Source organism: Elephantulus edwardii, unplaced genomic scaffold, assembly GCF_000299155.1.
Source record: "Elephantulus edwardii isolate Elephantulus edwardi_28Jun2011 unplaced genomic scaffold, EleEdw1.0 scaffold00071, whole genome shotgun sequence".
Lineage (NCBI taxonomy): Eukaryota > Metazoa > Chordata > Mammalia > Macroscelidea > Macroscelididae > Elephantulus > Elephantulus edwardii.
Window position 1 is genome coordinate 7,809,101 of NW_006399821.1, and position 16,130 is coordinate 7,825,230.

The 16,130-nt window shown below is 42.8% G+C and overlaps 1 protein-coding gene across 1 annotated transcript in view; it reads right to left on the bottom strand.

Annotated features, from left to right (window-relative positions):
* Nucleotides 1-4,520: 4,520 nt before the first annotated feature.
* The window catches only part of SLC22A23 (solute carrier family 22, member 23), a 124,320-nt gene continuing 112,710 nt past the window's right edge, over nt 4,521-16,130 (bottom strand). Inside the window, exon 4 of the mRNA XM_006888723.1 lies at nt 4,521-4,693. Coding sequence (XP_006888785.1) covers nt 4,521-4,693 — 173 coding nt within the window. The remainder of the gene's footprint in view (nt 4,694-16,130) is intronic.

Consider the following 16,130-nt stretch of genomic DNA (forward strand, 5'->3'; position numbering starts at 1 on the left):
AACATTGAAAAGAATGGGAATCCCAGAACACTTAATTGTGCTCATGCAGAACGTGTACCTTGACCAGGAAGATTTTGTGCCAACAGAGTAGAGGAACACTGCATGGTTTAAAATTGTGAAGGGAGTGCGTCAGGGTTGTATTCCCTCTCTATACCTATTCAGTCTGTATGAGAAGCAAATTATGAGAACCTGGATTCTATGAAGAGGAGTGGGGCATCAGGATTTAAGGGAGATTAATCAATAACCTGCGTTATACAGATGACACAACCTTGTTTGCTGAAAAGGAAAAGGATTTAAAGCATTTGCTGCAGAAGATCAAGAAATGCGGCCTTCAGCATGGATTGCATCTCAATATCAAGAAAACAAAGATTCTTACCATTGGACCAATATGCAGTGCCATGATGGATGGAGAGAAGACTGAAATTGTGAACAGCTTCATCTTGGTTGGATCCACAATTAACACCCTGGTACCAGAGTCAGGAAATAAGGAGATGCATTGCACTGGGAAAATCTGCAGTTAGGAACCTCTCCAAATTACTGAGGAATAATGATATCAGTTTGAGTACCAAGGTGCATTCAGGCCATGGCCTTTCTGATTACTTGCTATGTGAATAAGGGATGACAGAAAAAGAATTGACGCCTTTGAGCTGTGGTGCTGAAGAAAATCACTGAACATCCCATGGAGAGCCAAGAGAATGAACAGACATGTCTTGGAGAAGGTGCAGCTGGAGTGCTTTCTGGGGCAGGAATGATGAGGCTTTGCCTCACATACTTTGGGAATGTTGCTAGGAGAGGCTATTCCTTGGAGAACGACATGATGCTGGGAAGGGTAGAGAGTTGGTGAAGGAGAAGATGACTCTCAACGAGGTGGAATGACATGGTGACTACTACAACGGAAGTGTGAGGATGGCATAGAATAGAACACGGTTCAGATATTTTGTTCTAGAGTTGCTATGAGTTGTGCTTGACTTGATGGCACCTAACAACAACAACAACAATTGTCCTTGAGTCAGTTCTGATTCATGACATTCCTCTATCAGTTTCTGAGGCTGTCTTACAATCCTCAAAGAAAGGCTTAAGAGACGGTCTCTTCCTTATTCCTCAGAGTGGCTGGTAGGTTTGAACTGCCATTTTTCCCAGTAGCAACTCAACATTTAATCTACTCTGCCACCAAGGTATAAAGCAGCTCCATTCTCTCAACTTGTCCAGGAACATCCCGGACTTCTGCTGAGAGGATTAAGAACACCACAGTGACACCAGACCAGACAATCTGGAGTTGAGACATCCTCAGACATCTCAGGATAGCACCTGCTTAATTTCACTACAGAACTGTAAAGTCTCTTTGATTTATGAAAAGCGTGTGTTCTGAGCTATAAAAAGAGCAAAGACAACATGGGGACAACTGAGTGTGATCTCTACTAACTCCACAAAGGGGAAACCCCATCAACATATCATCCAAAATATAAGGTCAGACATGGCCACCCCACTCTGCTGCACCTACTTCTATTACTACTGGGTTTGAAATGCATCGCAAATAACCACATTTAACAAGACCTTTTTGTTTTCACCTATAGTTGTGGGGTTTATCAGAGAAATGGGAGTACTGGAATGGGGAGAGGCAAAGGATATCACACAGTCTCTCTCTCTCTATATATATACACACACACGCGTGCACACACACACACACACACACACACACACACATATGTCTATATGTATGTATATATACTTGTTGTTGTTAAGTGCCACTGAGTCATAGACAACTCATAGTGACCCTATGAATGAAAGAACTGAACAGACATTTCAGAAGTGGATGTCACTCCTGCTTCCAAGCTTGTTTTAATTGGGGAGCTCCACCAAACACTGTCCACCATGGGTAATCATTATCACATTTGACACATCAATGTCACAGTGCTCAGCATCACAGCAACCAACAGTTACCTCTGTACAGCAAATGGACAGACCAGCGCTATATCACTTAGAAGAATGTTTGACCAAAAACAATTAAAACCAGACCTGAGGGCCGCAGATTAAAATCACCCACCTTTGGCTTAACTTTCTTTCCAACAGAGCTCTCTCTATGTTGCTGCCGTTATTGTTGTCAAGTGCTGTCATAGACGACTCATAGCACCCCTATGAACAAAAGACCTGAACATTTCTATAACTTTTGTTGTTTCTCCACGATCATACATTGCACCCTAATCCTCACCAGAACAAGCAAACAAGCCGCTATAGAATCTGGCTTCTGCAGATGACTTCCAAACTGGATTCTAGATAGATCTAGATCTATTGATCTATCTATATACTTATAAAACTCTGTCTCTATATATATGCATGCATACATACATATATATACACATATCCATATATCCATATATATATATCTATCTATATACATATATATGATAAATGCATGTGCATATACTACAGTTTATCTGTCAGATACTATTCTAAAACTAAGATCCTAGTTAAGACAGACTAGGAAGAGGATTTGCCATCTACTTCTGAAATATATCAGGTCTTCAAAAACCCTATGCACAGTGGAGCACACTTAGAGTACACTAATTGAGGAGACTGGCTTAGGACAGGGCAGGCTTCAGAGCTGCTGTACATAGGGTCACTATGAGTTGCAGGCAACTTGACAGCACATTACAACAACAACAACATACTACAGTTCATTGTACTGATAGGTGAAGCTAAGGTGGTGTTGGTAGGGGGTGGGGGATGGTATAGAAAGGAGAGAAAGAAAAGAGTTATTTTATAACAATCACTATTTCATAATATCTATCTAGATAGAAGTAGATTCAATCTTGACTATTGATCCTATACTCACTACTCACTGCCGTTGAGTCAGAGCTGACTCATGGCTGGCCCTCCAATGGTTGTTCAGAGGCTGTAAATCACATGGGAGCAGACCACCCATCCTTTTCCTGTGAAGCAGCTAGTGGATTCAAATTGCCTGCCCTTGGGTTGGCAATACAACTCTTGTCAGGCTGTGCCCCAAACCTGTAGGTTTAACTTTTTTCTTAGTAAATAAAAAATGAGAGTCATAATATAATCTAAAACCATATTGGATTCCTTTAGATGGAAGGTGGCCACATTTTCCTGTGGGAAGAGCCATATAGTAAATATTTCTTTTATTATTATAGAGGTCTCACCATCTCTTCAACAACTATTCAGCTCCACTATTGTAGTAAGAAAGCCGCCAGAGGCAATAAATATGGGAAGGAGGGCATAGCTGTAGTCCAACAAACTTCATTTATAAAAATAGGCAGTGGGCCCAAGACCAGAGTACCATAGTACCTGGGGACATTAAAGTAAACTGGAAAAACACAATGCACAAAGATATTCTCCTTAATACTTTGGTACGTAGTAATTGGAGTCTTAAAATGTTTACAAGTGACCATCCAAAGTGGAATTATTGGTCTTTTCCCTTTAGGAGCAAAGAAGAGTAAAGAAAATCCAGGAACATCACTATAAAGGACTAATGGGCCACATGAGTTTACAACCCCAAGACCAGACAAATGAGATGGTGGCTCTTCTCATCTACCACTGCTGACAATGCCGAAAGGGATCACAACAGGCGTTCTCTAATAGCGTGGGTGAAAATGTACAACAAAATAAAAAATCATAAAGAGACCAGGCTTACCGGTCTGATACAGATAGAGAAACCCTGCAGACTACGGCTTTTAGTCACCCTTCAAACTCTGAACTTAAATAATCTGGAATTGATGGAACTGACTTAACTTCTAGCCAAGAAATAGATAGGCCTGTAAGGGAATCAATAACACTCTTCACAACAATCAACTATGTTAAGATCACAGTGGCGTTATCTGCCCAGGAACAAAGTTCAGAAGGGAAAAAGGGATAGGAAATAAACCAATGAAAATGGGAAACATAGAGGAAGGAATTGGGAAGAATGCTATTACAATGTGGGGATTGTAACCAATGTCGTAAAACATAAAGCATGTGAACTGTTGAATGCAAAATCAATTTGCTCTGTAAACCTTCAATCAAGTCACAATAAAAAGTTACACAAAAACCAAAGCCAAAGTGCTGTAAGATTTGGCTAAGAGCTTGTACTGTGCCTACCCTAATATAGAGGGTATAGAGCTTGGTCTGAACATTCCCATAGTTCTCTTCCCCCAAAACAACACTCCTTTCAATCCATGCATAAATATTCATGTAGAAATAACTAGGGTTAGGGGGCAGTGGCACAAAATAGGCAAAAGTCTGTCAAGTATATGCATATTACTGGAACTGGTCAAGGAACATGTGGGGCTCACCCCACTATTCTGTTGACTTTTGTGTATGTCGGAACATTTTCCAAGATCAAGTTAAAAAAAATTACAATCAATGCTTTAAAAAGAGAGGGAAAACACCACGTCCCCCCACCCCCGCCCCCAGCACACACACACATGCACACACACATGCCCGCAAGTCTATGGGACACAAGTGGGGGGGGTCTGGGTTGGTGGACTTATCTCCTAGGGGGCTCGCACCCACCCAGGCTGGGGTACTTACGACCAGTAGAGCAGCATGAGCAGGAAGGGACAGATGATGAGGGCCTGCAGCACCTGCCAGTCCCGGCACAGGGCAGCCAGTCCTGGCATGAGGAACTGCCCAGCCATGGCCACGAAGCTCGCCACCATGGTGATCATGAACCGCTTTTCAGGGGGGCACAGTTCTATTCCTACAACATAAAAGGAGCAAGAGAGACATGAGTGCCGAGCCCTTGGGCTGAGGATGTCACAGGACACCTTAGTCAGCAAGCACTGTGGCATCTTCTCCCCTTGCAGGCCACCAAGAGCCCTATGGGTATGTCAGGGTGGAGATCCTTGCTTTTACAGGTGGGGTACAGAGGCCCACCTACAAGGGAAGGAAGCCATTTAGCTCTTTAGGCCACAGAGCAGTAGGTGGCAGGTGAAGGTTACGTCTCCGAGCTCCTCACCTTGTTGTTTTTAGGTGCTGAAGGTTGACCAGGACTCACAGCCATCCTATGAATGGCTCTGAATCCTGTCCTATCCTCTATCATTCTCACCATCCCTGATATACTTGATCCCATTGCCACAGTCACTATATCAATCCATCTTGTTGAGGGTCTTCTTCCACTGATCCTTCACCTTTCCAAACATGATGTCTTTTTCCAAGAGCTGGACCCTCCTGACGACGACTCAAATTATGTGAAAGTTTCACCATCCTTGCCTCTAAGGAGCAGCTTGGTTGCACTTTCTCTGAGACATACTTACTTGTTCTTTTGGCAGTCCCTGAGATATCCAATACTCTTTTCAACACCACAGCTCAAAGGCATTGTTTCTTCTCCTGTCATCTTTATTCACTGTCCAACTTTCAGATACCCAGGAAGTAAATGAGAAAGACTCTGGCTTGAATCAGGCACACCTTAGTATCTAAACTGACAATAACAGCTTCTCAGCACTTTGGAGAGGTCCTTGACAGCTCATTTCCCCAAAGGCAACACATCTTTTTATTTCTTGTAGTCCATATTGAAGACTATGTTCAGCTTAGAAGCCTAGAAATGTTGAACTGCTGGGATGGAACCCTGTACCACCCAGCACTCCCAATATCATTGTTCATGCGTATCCAGAACTGGTCCGGAGCTGCTCCCTTCTCTGGACAATGTTATCCTAGTGAAGCCTGGACTGTTGCTATTCTGTGCTCCCTCTTTTTGCTGGTAAGCTGTACCCTTATCCTTATAGTTCTGCACCACAAGATCCCCCCGCAACTCCAGGACAAGATGGTAGGAAGGTCGTTTAGTACTTGCCATCCACCTGCACTTCCCACCCCGAAGATTCATGAGGATTCTGAGTTACCAGTACCTACTCACACTCTAAGGCCAAGAAAGAATCAAGCCACAGCTTGGCTTTCTTCTTACACAGAGTCGCGGTCTGATTGGAAGCTCTTCCCCAAGGTGGCATTCCATGACCCACAGTGTTATGGGTGAGCTGTGTATCCCTTTCGATGGCCCCTTTACCCAGCTCTTCCAGGCTGGGCCATGTCTGATTCATCCTGTAGCTCCAAAACCAAGCCAGTGTTTGCCTTCTGTAACTGGTTACTGGGTGGAAAGAGAAACTCTCCCTGCTGTTTGAGAATTCATTCTCTCGATGTAGCTCTATTACATGGAACAATGTAATAAAAAAATACTAGAAAAGGCAGCTAGTTTCACAAGCCTTTTTTTGCTTGCTATATTCTTCCTCTATAATGATGTTGTTATGTATCATTGAGTCACTTGCGACTCATAGTAACCCTATATACCACAGCCCTGAATCCTGTTCTATCTTGAGCCAACTTCATCGTTTCTGACACGCCTACCTCCATTACTTGAGTCACTGAGTCAATCCATCTTGCCCACAGTCTTCTTTTCTTACACTGCCCCTCCACCCTTCCAAATACAGTATGAAATATTCCCCAAAGGTCTCTTGCTTGTTCTTTTTGGTATTTAAGTATAAGTGAAAGAATTAAAACAAAAATAAAAAAAGTTCTCAGTGAGTACTTTCCTCACTACTGCACGGAGCCCTTGATGATGGTGGGCTTTGGTACCAAGCACTACAGACCATCTGTAGCCACCTGGAGGGCAGAGCAGAGATCAGAGGTCAGAGGACAATCAAAGAGAGAGTAGATTACAGTGGAGAACAAGTTATGACTTGGCGTCAAGGACAGTCAGTTCGAACAAAGATAGGGCACTCTGCCAGCTAATACCTAAACCAATCTAAACCAACACATTTTCAGGGGGAAAATTATTTATGTATCTATATTCACAACAATAAAAATTCCTCTTCCTGCTCTACCATGAACAGACAGTCCTCAGAACTATAGGCAAACAAGCAGAACCCAGCCCTGCTGTCAATAGTTTATAAAAATCATCCTGCTATTTAATTACAAAAGCAGGATTAAATACTTTGTCCTAGCCAAGTACTGGGATGCTGCTTGTGTGATGATGCCACAGACCAGCCTCACTTAGAAAACGACTTCCAAACAAAGCCTCTGGGTTTCCCCAGATCTAGCATTTCTGTTCTGAAAGAAAGACAGGTTGAGTTCCATGTTCTAGAAACCTGGCAACGATGAGTATCAGAAGAAAATTTAGCACCTGGGCAGCTAGGTAATTAAACAAAGTCAGAGAGAAAACAGTGCAATTACAACATGGGTATTAAAATGAATTTCACAAAACAAAACATACACGAATCATTGAATGGAAAACCAACTTGCTTGACCATTTCACTCTGAAGGCCTAGTGGGCAAGGAAGTGCACTGCCAACCCAAAGGTAGGCAGTTCAAATCCACTAGCTCCTCTGCAGGAGAAAGATGGGAAATTTCTTCCCATGTAATTCATAGCCTCTGAAAACCTACTGAAGGGTCAGCTATGGGTCCGTTCAAACTTGACAGCAATGAGTCTGAGTTTTTTAGATTGGAGAAAATGGCAGACGGGTTCCATGTCCACAGGTCTGTTGGCAACTGACTGTTGCTCATGGCTGTTCTCTTCACAATTTCTTTCTTTAAAGAACAATACATTAAGTATGATACTACCTGAAACTCTGATTCTTCTACCATAGCACCTCTGGGCCATCTATCTGCACATACCAGGCTACACATACAAAATACTATGGGAAGAGTCACGAGGAAACTGCCCAAACCAGGTTGTTGCCAAAGTGCAACCATCCTTGATGAGTGAATGATGGGGCCACCAGACTTCTCAGCCTCCCGGTGCAGCAAATGAGCATCTGGGACAGGTACACAGATGACCCTCAATAGGAAAATGAAGAAACTGTTACTGCTATTCTTCTGTAAGCATCACTCTTCCCTTTCCAAGTGGTCTAAGCAGCCCTCAAACTCATCACTACATGAACTATGGTCCATGATGGGTAGCAAACACCATCACTGGTGATTGCTAAAACACAGATTCTCAGTGCCTACCCAGACATACAGAAGCAACAACTACATTTTAACCAGACCTCAAATTATTCGTTGAGAAGTTCTGGCTAACTCTATTCCCCTACACCATAAACTTCACTGCACGAGAAACGGTTTTGCCTCCCAGACATGGATCTGTGGAAGCTGAGTAAGTGAAACTACTTCCTGACTCTACCCTTTGGGCTTTTCTGAGGCACCCTAAAGGATATCTTGCTTTATCACACCAGGTAGAAAATTCAGAGCACTCCAGCAGTTATTGGGTGTGTTAACATTCCTGCTGGGCAATGGAAAAACCCAGCAAGATGAAGTCTTGACACAGGTGTAATCACTTACAGACTTTTCTGCCTTGATTTAAGATTTAGAAATGCTTTCGGAACAATCAAATGCAACCTACCTGAATTTTACTATGTTCTAAAGGCACTCTAATGATGTTTCTTAAAAAGCAATTATCAAAGAACCACAGGCACTTTGAGTTTTCCATTAATCACATGCTTCTTTTGATGAAGAGGAATCAGTTTTTCCTCTAATGAAAGACAAAGTATGCCAGAATGTTAAGTGGAATGTGGTGGAGGTTCCTGCCCACAAAGGGACTGTTTTCAGCTGTGCAAACAGGCACTGATGCTGTGGCTCACACACTTGCAGGCACCTGGTTACAGTTAACTGGCCAAGGTCACTGGTCGTGATCTTAAAACTCTGGGAATCTTGCCACCAACAGTAGTGTCCACAACCCACCTCCTTCAGGCCAGGTTATTACATGGAGTTGGTCAGCTACTTGCTTCTTGTGAATTCCAGCTTTAGAAGACCCAAAGCCATAAAGATGTCACTGAACTTAGTACATTTCTTTGCCAATGAGACTGTCTTATTACCTCATTATGCTGTAGCAAAAATACTATTAAGTAGGTGGCTTTCAAAAACATGGATGTAACTTCTAAGCTCTGGAAGCTCAAAGTCCAGATCAAGAGCTTGGCTGGGGTGGCCCTTTCTTTGGGACCTGTCTCCTAATTTCTGATGTGTGCTGGCAAGCTGTCACATTCCTCTACTTGTAGATGGGCATCTTTCCTCAAATGGTACTTGTCTCCCCACATATGGGAACCACCGTGCCCATTCAACTCTTACAACTGAAGCTATTGTATTCCACAGTCATTCTAGGTGCTTTCACAGTAACTCTTCGTGCAGAAAGAGTTTGCAAAACTCCTGGCTGAGGGAGACAAAGAGGTCTAAGAAAAGAACTGCCTCCAAGTCCTCACTCCAGACTGACCTCTTGCTATTGGCGTTGGGAAGAACTGAAGTTCACATCACTGTGTAGAGCTGGCTGTATTACAGGGGCAGACCCAGGAAGGCTCTCAGAGGGACCACAGTCCATAGCAGGGCTCACAGTCACAGAGGCCACGCTGCCAGACCTGTCACCATTCCACACTGAACCAACCCTTCCTTCCTCCCCAGCACCCTTATCACCCAGCACACATTTGAGGGGCCAATCTCAGCCTCTGGGAGACCGTAGAGGAGTCACCTGAGTGCTGTGTTCCCTCTGCCCAGCCTTGTAAGCTTCAGGGCCTGGCACTGCCTGACTAGGGCTCACCAGAGGCCCCAAGCAGCCCTCAATTGATCCAGGTCCTTCTCAAGTTGGCTCAGGCACCCTGGCTACTGAATTCCTCACAACAAAGCTAGAATTCCAGAAGGAGAATTCAACTCATTGCCATTAACTTGGAAGTGACTCATAGCTGACACTCCAGCAGGTTTCAGAGGCTGTGAATCACTCAGAAGGAAACAATCCATCTTTCTTCTGTGGAGTGGCTGGTGAATTAGAACGAAATTAAATTAATAATTTAATATATTAAATTAAGTGACCTGTCCCTCAGTTTGTTATGTTGTGGTGGCTAAGATACTGTGATGATGAAAGCTAGGCCACCTGTATTTCAAATACAGTAGGCCTGCTTTTCAAAAGTTCACTTCACACCACTTGGATTTTATGAAAGACTTACATTAGTACTTGTTTTATCAAGCTGAGGGAAACCCAAACAGCATTTCCACATTCATGAAACTAGTGCTTTGCAGTGAGCAGTTTAAAGAGGCAGTACACACCCTGAACAGTGAGAGCAGTGCCTCCTCTAGCCTCCTTCTTTCCCTCAGAACTACACTCAGCATCTCAGCATCGAGCCACCATAGCTTTGGCTGTGTCTGTGAGCACTATGGCATGGCTTGGTTAAGTTATATTTCAAGTCTAGGCACAGTCAGGTTTTTTCTACATAAGTTAACGGGAACGCTTTCATTATTTCAGCTTAGGAACGTGCTCTACTCACACAAAGAGAAGAAAGTCTGTACTAGCAGAGTCAATAAAGGTGGCCAGGTTTCTGCAGAGCTTACAGACTAAGTCTAGAAGGAAAACCCTAGTGAGCTACTTATGGAAATTAGCCAAAGGAAATCCTATAGATCAGATAATAGTGTCCAAGTGTTCAACTAACTTACTTTGGCCATGCCATCAGAAGGGACTGACCTCTGGAGAAGAATTTCATGTTTGATGAAGTGCAGGCCAGTGAAGGTGAGGGCAACCCTCAGTGAAACGGATTGACATAAGAATGTCAATGAATGTGAGCATGTCAGTCATCATAAAGATTGTACGTACCGAGTCAAGTTTGATTTCTGTTATACACGGGGTCACTATGAGTTGGAGCTTATGGGATAGCAACTAACAACAAATTCATTTAATCTTCCTAATAATCTTATAAGCGCCGATGGCCTAGTAGCAAGAAGCTGTGCTGCAATTCCAATGCACACGGTTCGAATCCATCAGCTGCTCAGCATAAGGAGGATGGACAATCTCCTCCCGTGCGATTAACTGCCTCTGAAAACCCACTGGAGGGTCAGCTATAGGTTGGTTTTGACTCAACGGTACACAACAACAATACTCTTATAATGAAGGTACTACTTTCTAAAATTCATAAAACAAAACACTTGCCATTTCAACTGTTTTTACATGTTCAGTTCAGTGACATTTATTACATTCCCCAAGCCTGTTCTATGTGGACAGAGATAGGCAGTCTCCTTCTCAGTGATTGACAGCCTCAGAAACTGACTGGTGGGTCAGCTACGAGTCGTTCACCGCAGTGAGTTAGTGAGTCACATACTGCTTCACCTTGTGTCCTAAGTGGAGTCCTCAGACCTAGAACAGAGCCTGGCCCACAGCAGGACTTCAGTATTTGAACGAACAAAGGCATACAATTGTCCCTCTCTAGGTTATTTGCTTTACTTGTGTTGCTCTTTTCATAAATTTCTACAACAGAAATTTATGCTTATGGTATTGGCCTCAGAAAAGACAACACCACGAACAACGACTTCATATGTTTATAAATAGTTGGTGGAAATATTAATCCTAAACCCCAGGTGCTCCATGAGCTACAAAGTACATTTCCCTTTTATTTCTATCCTCTTATATATTTTTATAAAAGATTCCATTAGTTACTCAAAATGAAAAATCAAGTGCTCAAATATTTCTGCTCAGCAGTTTAAAAACAATGAGTGATGTTCAGCAGCACACACTTGAGATTTTAAACAAATGCCACTTTAGTTTCACAGTATTAAATACGAACAGGAAAAGTCAGGGGAAGAAATGAATTAAACACTAAAACAATTTCACTTTTCTTTAAAGCCTCACATTTCAGGTCTCCAAGTAGTTTCAAGTCAAATGCAGGATCAAGATGAGCAACTGGGTGGTTTTATGGACCAGCCACACAGATTTGAACTTCACATCCATGTTTTCTAGCCAGGCATTTCCAAGTCCTAACTCTCAACTCTCTAATCCCTCTGGTGTTCCCTTTTCTTTGGTACAAAGCCACACTGCTGGCTGATTATGTTTGCATAATTACAGAATGCATCTGAGCAAGCAGAAGCTTCATGATCTTCAGCTATGGAATCTCAGGGGAGTACCGCAGAATTGAAAATGCCTCAGTCATTTCCAACTGATCCCGCAAAACAGCGTGGACTCAACTCCCCAGTTGCCAAATGGCAGGAAAGATCCCCCAAGCCTGACATACTATCATCTGTATCACCAATGCCCTGGATATTAATTTACAAACCTTGGCAGGAAATCAGGAAATTAGGGGCTGAGTTAATAGTAAGTAGAACATATCTCAATACAACTTCATAGCATTATTACTGTGCAGCCACTAGTCATAAAAAGCTATTTCACTTTTTGGCATCATTTTTCTAAATAGGGGATCATTATCAGCAAACCCATTATGTACATATTTAAAAATGTCTAGTTACTTACTTTAGTCTTTCTGGAAAAGATACTTCCCCTCCTCCCCCGCCCCCCGCCCTTATTCTTATACATCTGCGCTCCTTTTTCTTTATAAAGCATGCACAGTCACAAAGGAAGAGAGGAATAGCAGTGAATCCAAAATCCCATCTGCTGTTCAGCAATTACAGGTATTTTGTCTTTCTTGCTGCTTCTCTCTTGTTTCCTGTAATATCTTAAATCATCAATTCCTAAAATCTTGTCATTTCACTTATAAAAATAACACTCTAAAAAAACCACGTTTTCTTATATAATGACAATGAGACCTTCCTATCTACCAAAAAAAAATCAACATATTTAATGTTTAGTTTGTATTGAAATTATAATGACTTCAAATAAGGCTTAAGAGCTTTTTTTGCCGCTTGTTTTTAAAAGATCTACACAAGTGCTATACAGTACCTATTTCTTAAGTCTCTCTCACTCTAGCCCCTAAGTCATCTCCCTTTGCCCAGCACTGCTGTTGTTGGGTGCCATCAACTTGTCTGTGACTCATAGTACCATCCTGGCCTTTTAGGAGACCCTGGTTGCATTTACCTCCAAAACAGACTTGTTTCTTCTTTTTGTCAAAAGTTCATAGGATATTCTGTAAGCTTCTCCAACAACTCAAAGGCATCAATATTTCTTCTGTCTTTTATATTTAACTTTCAGATTAATAGGATTTAACGGAAAAGACCATGGATTGGATCTGGCACATCTTAGTCTTTAAACTGACATTCTTGTTTTTTCAGCACTTTGGAGAGGTCCTTGGCAGCAGAATTTATTAATGAAATACTATCTTATTGAAGAACCTTGATCGGGTCTAGTTTTAGGTGATTTCTTTCCCAGAGTGTGGTTAATCTACTCTTCCTACCTAATCACATATCCTTTTTACAGAAAAAAAAATCTACTCTTCCATTGCCCATCTTAATCTCAGAACAGGAAATTAGCTCTAAAAGTGGCTAGTTAAGTTCAGCAATCTGCAATATATGTCCCTCTGGTGTTTGAATCTACCAATGGTTCCATGGGAGAAAGATAGACAATTTCCTCCTATGTGTTTACAACCTCAAAAACTAGCTGGAACATCAGCTATGACTGAGTTCTGATTTGATAGCAACGAGGGGTTGCTTGTTTTTTGTTTTGTTGTGTTCTTGTTTTTGATTCTGGCAAATGACAAAAATGGCAGGTGGTACACATCTACCTTTAACGAAGCTAAACTAATCATAGGATTCCAGAGGTGGCCTATCTTTTCAGCACTATCTTCCTAACAATAATAACATCCTTTCATCGCCTGCGTCTACCATGTCTGTAAAACTAAACTAGATGTTTTCAGATCAACTGATACTCAAGACTACCCATGTATTTCAGAGCAGGTCTGTGCTCCACAGGGTTTTGAATGGCTAGTTTCCAACTGCCTCATATTTAACTCAAACTGGATAAGGAAGATTGAAGAACTAACTGATGGTGTTGGTGACGAACACTGACCACCAGAAGATAAAGTCATGCTTAGAATTGAGGATGGTGAGATTGCATCTCTTTGGACAATGCTTTGGACATATTATCAGGAATAACCAGTCCCTGGAGAAGGACATTATGCTTGGTAAAGAGGAGCGCCAGTAAATAGGCTGATGGCTCTCGATGAGATGAACTGAAATAGTGACTACAACAATGGGCTCAAACAGCGATAATGTGGGGGGAAGGCACTGGACAGGGCAGTGCTTTGTTCTGTTGTAGGCAGGATCACTATGAGTTGGGACTGACCTGATTGCTTTCTAACAACGGCAATGTTTTTATCAGCTGATTGACTAGCCTGCCTTCCTAGGAGCCTCTGAATGTACTTGAACTGGCAACTTTTCAGTTAGTAGGTGAGTGTGCTGTTTGCACCACACACATACACCCTAAGATGCAATATAGTAATTATGAAGTGAAAAATGGTGATTCTTCTGAAATCTTTCACTGTATACTCCATCCCATCCACAAATGGCTTATTTAGTAAAGAAGAACTTTTATTTCCCAATTTGTGAAGCTTGCTCACCTTGAAATAGAGCTAACTTAGAACACACCATGCCCATCCACTCTGCCCTGTCCTCACAAGCACCTGGAGTTAGGAGGCAACTAGGCCATGGACTATGTCTCCAGAGGTCCCTCAGAATGCTGTTACAGGTAGAGTTCTATATGTCTTAACCTCAACTTCTCAACATCGAAGTTTTCTTTGCAATAACAGTAAAAAGAAAACAAAACAAAGCTGGACTGGAGCTTCCTTGGCCTGCCAGCCTTGCAGTGCTAAGCAGCTTTGTACTATCACCAGACATCAGTTCCCCACCACTTCTCCACTTTGAAAATAGTTGCTCAAAGGGCAAATCAAGCAGAGGCTTAAAAGACCTGGAGTTGTAAGGAAACTCAGAGAAACGGCAGGCAGGTGACACAGGAGTGAGTGTGTGCACATGCATGTGTGCACAGCCCAGGCAGACAGCTGACAGCCTGCCAGCTTAAAGCCATTTAAATTCAATTAGAAAATGAAACATGGCATGGGTCAAGCAAAACATGACTTGGGGTCAGAGTCGGGCCACACACTGCCAGCTTACAACCACTGATCCACGTCCAGCCTGCTCATTTTACTCAAGGGGAAAATAAGGTCACAGAGTTAGTTGGTAGCAAAAACCAAGACATGAAACCTGGGGCTTGCCTGACCTTATCACACAGCCTTCACGGAACAGAATCTCTTGGAGTCTTTGTATTTGTTTTTAAAATGTAGAATATAACAAAAAACTAAAGTCAACCTAATAGGACACACAGCAGTTAAAATTAACTTTCTCTTCTTTGGCCAAATTGGAAAATCTCTTTGTACTATATTCAACTTAACAGTAGTATCAGCCAATTCAACTCAGGTCAGGTCAGGCCAGCCACTGGAAAGAGATTTTCAAGAAACATGTCAATGATTAAAGAAGATATGAGCAGGAGGGAGAAATGAATGGTTTTCCTTCCAAATCAGTGAGCTGCGTTCACATGTGACTTGCCTTCACATTCCCCACACATGCTAGGGGAGGATGATGTGGAATCTAACACCAGAGTGTACTCGTTCTGGGCCAAGGCCTGGGCTGGGTGATTTACAGATGACACCTTACAGGCCCGTCACTGAAAAATTCTTCTCTACCACGCGGTCAGGGGAACTGAAGAGACGGCCCATGCTCCAGTGTTCCACCCCAAACGCCAAAGGTCACTCTGGGTTCACCTTTCACACTGCACGGTGTGAGCTCCATAACTGTATGCTGACTAACACAACCTTCAATAGAAGATGCCCCCGCTAGTCCATAGGCAGCTAAACACAACTCCTTCACAGTCAGGCTCAAATTCAGTCCACAAGGGCGAGCCCCAACTCTGAGTCCACTGACTCACAGCTGTTTGGCCTTGAGGTGGCTGCTTAACCTATTCAAACCTGAGGCAGGGCTGCTGCAACACACACCCTAACTGCTCTCAATTAACATGTGTGGCTGACAAGGGTGAGGCAGAGCCCCCAGACAGAGCATCTGTAGGGTGCTGATGAAGCTCCAGTTAAGGCTGCGGGGGGCCTGGGGGGAAGATTAGACATGTACAACACACCTCACCTTCTCATTTTTTTAAATTTTCATTCTTGGAAGGACACTATGATGCAACTAATTATCCTTTTATAAACTGATGAGGTAAGAGTCACCGAAGTACACATCTCCCAGTGCCAGGTGCTTAATTTCCATTACCTGCACCACTTCCCCAGGGAAGTTAACTCAGTGGCTTAGAGAAATGCAGCTGTGAAAACCATGGCTAGATTTCAAACCTGGGAGCCTGTGAGAAGGCAAATGTACCGGGACATTCATTATGATTTAAATGAGTGCTAAGGTCCAGAAAGGAAATGTGGAGAAAAGTGTCGTGATCCAAGGCCAGGCGCTCTGTGTGTTTG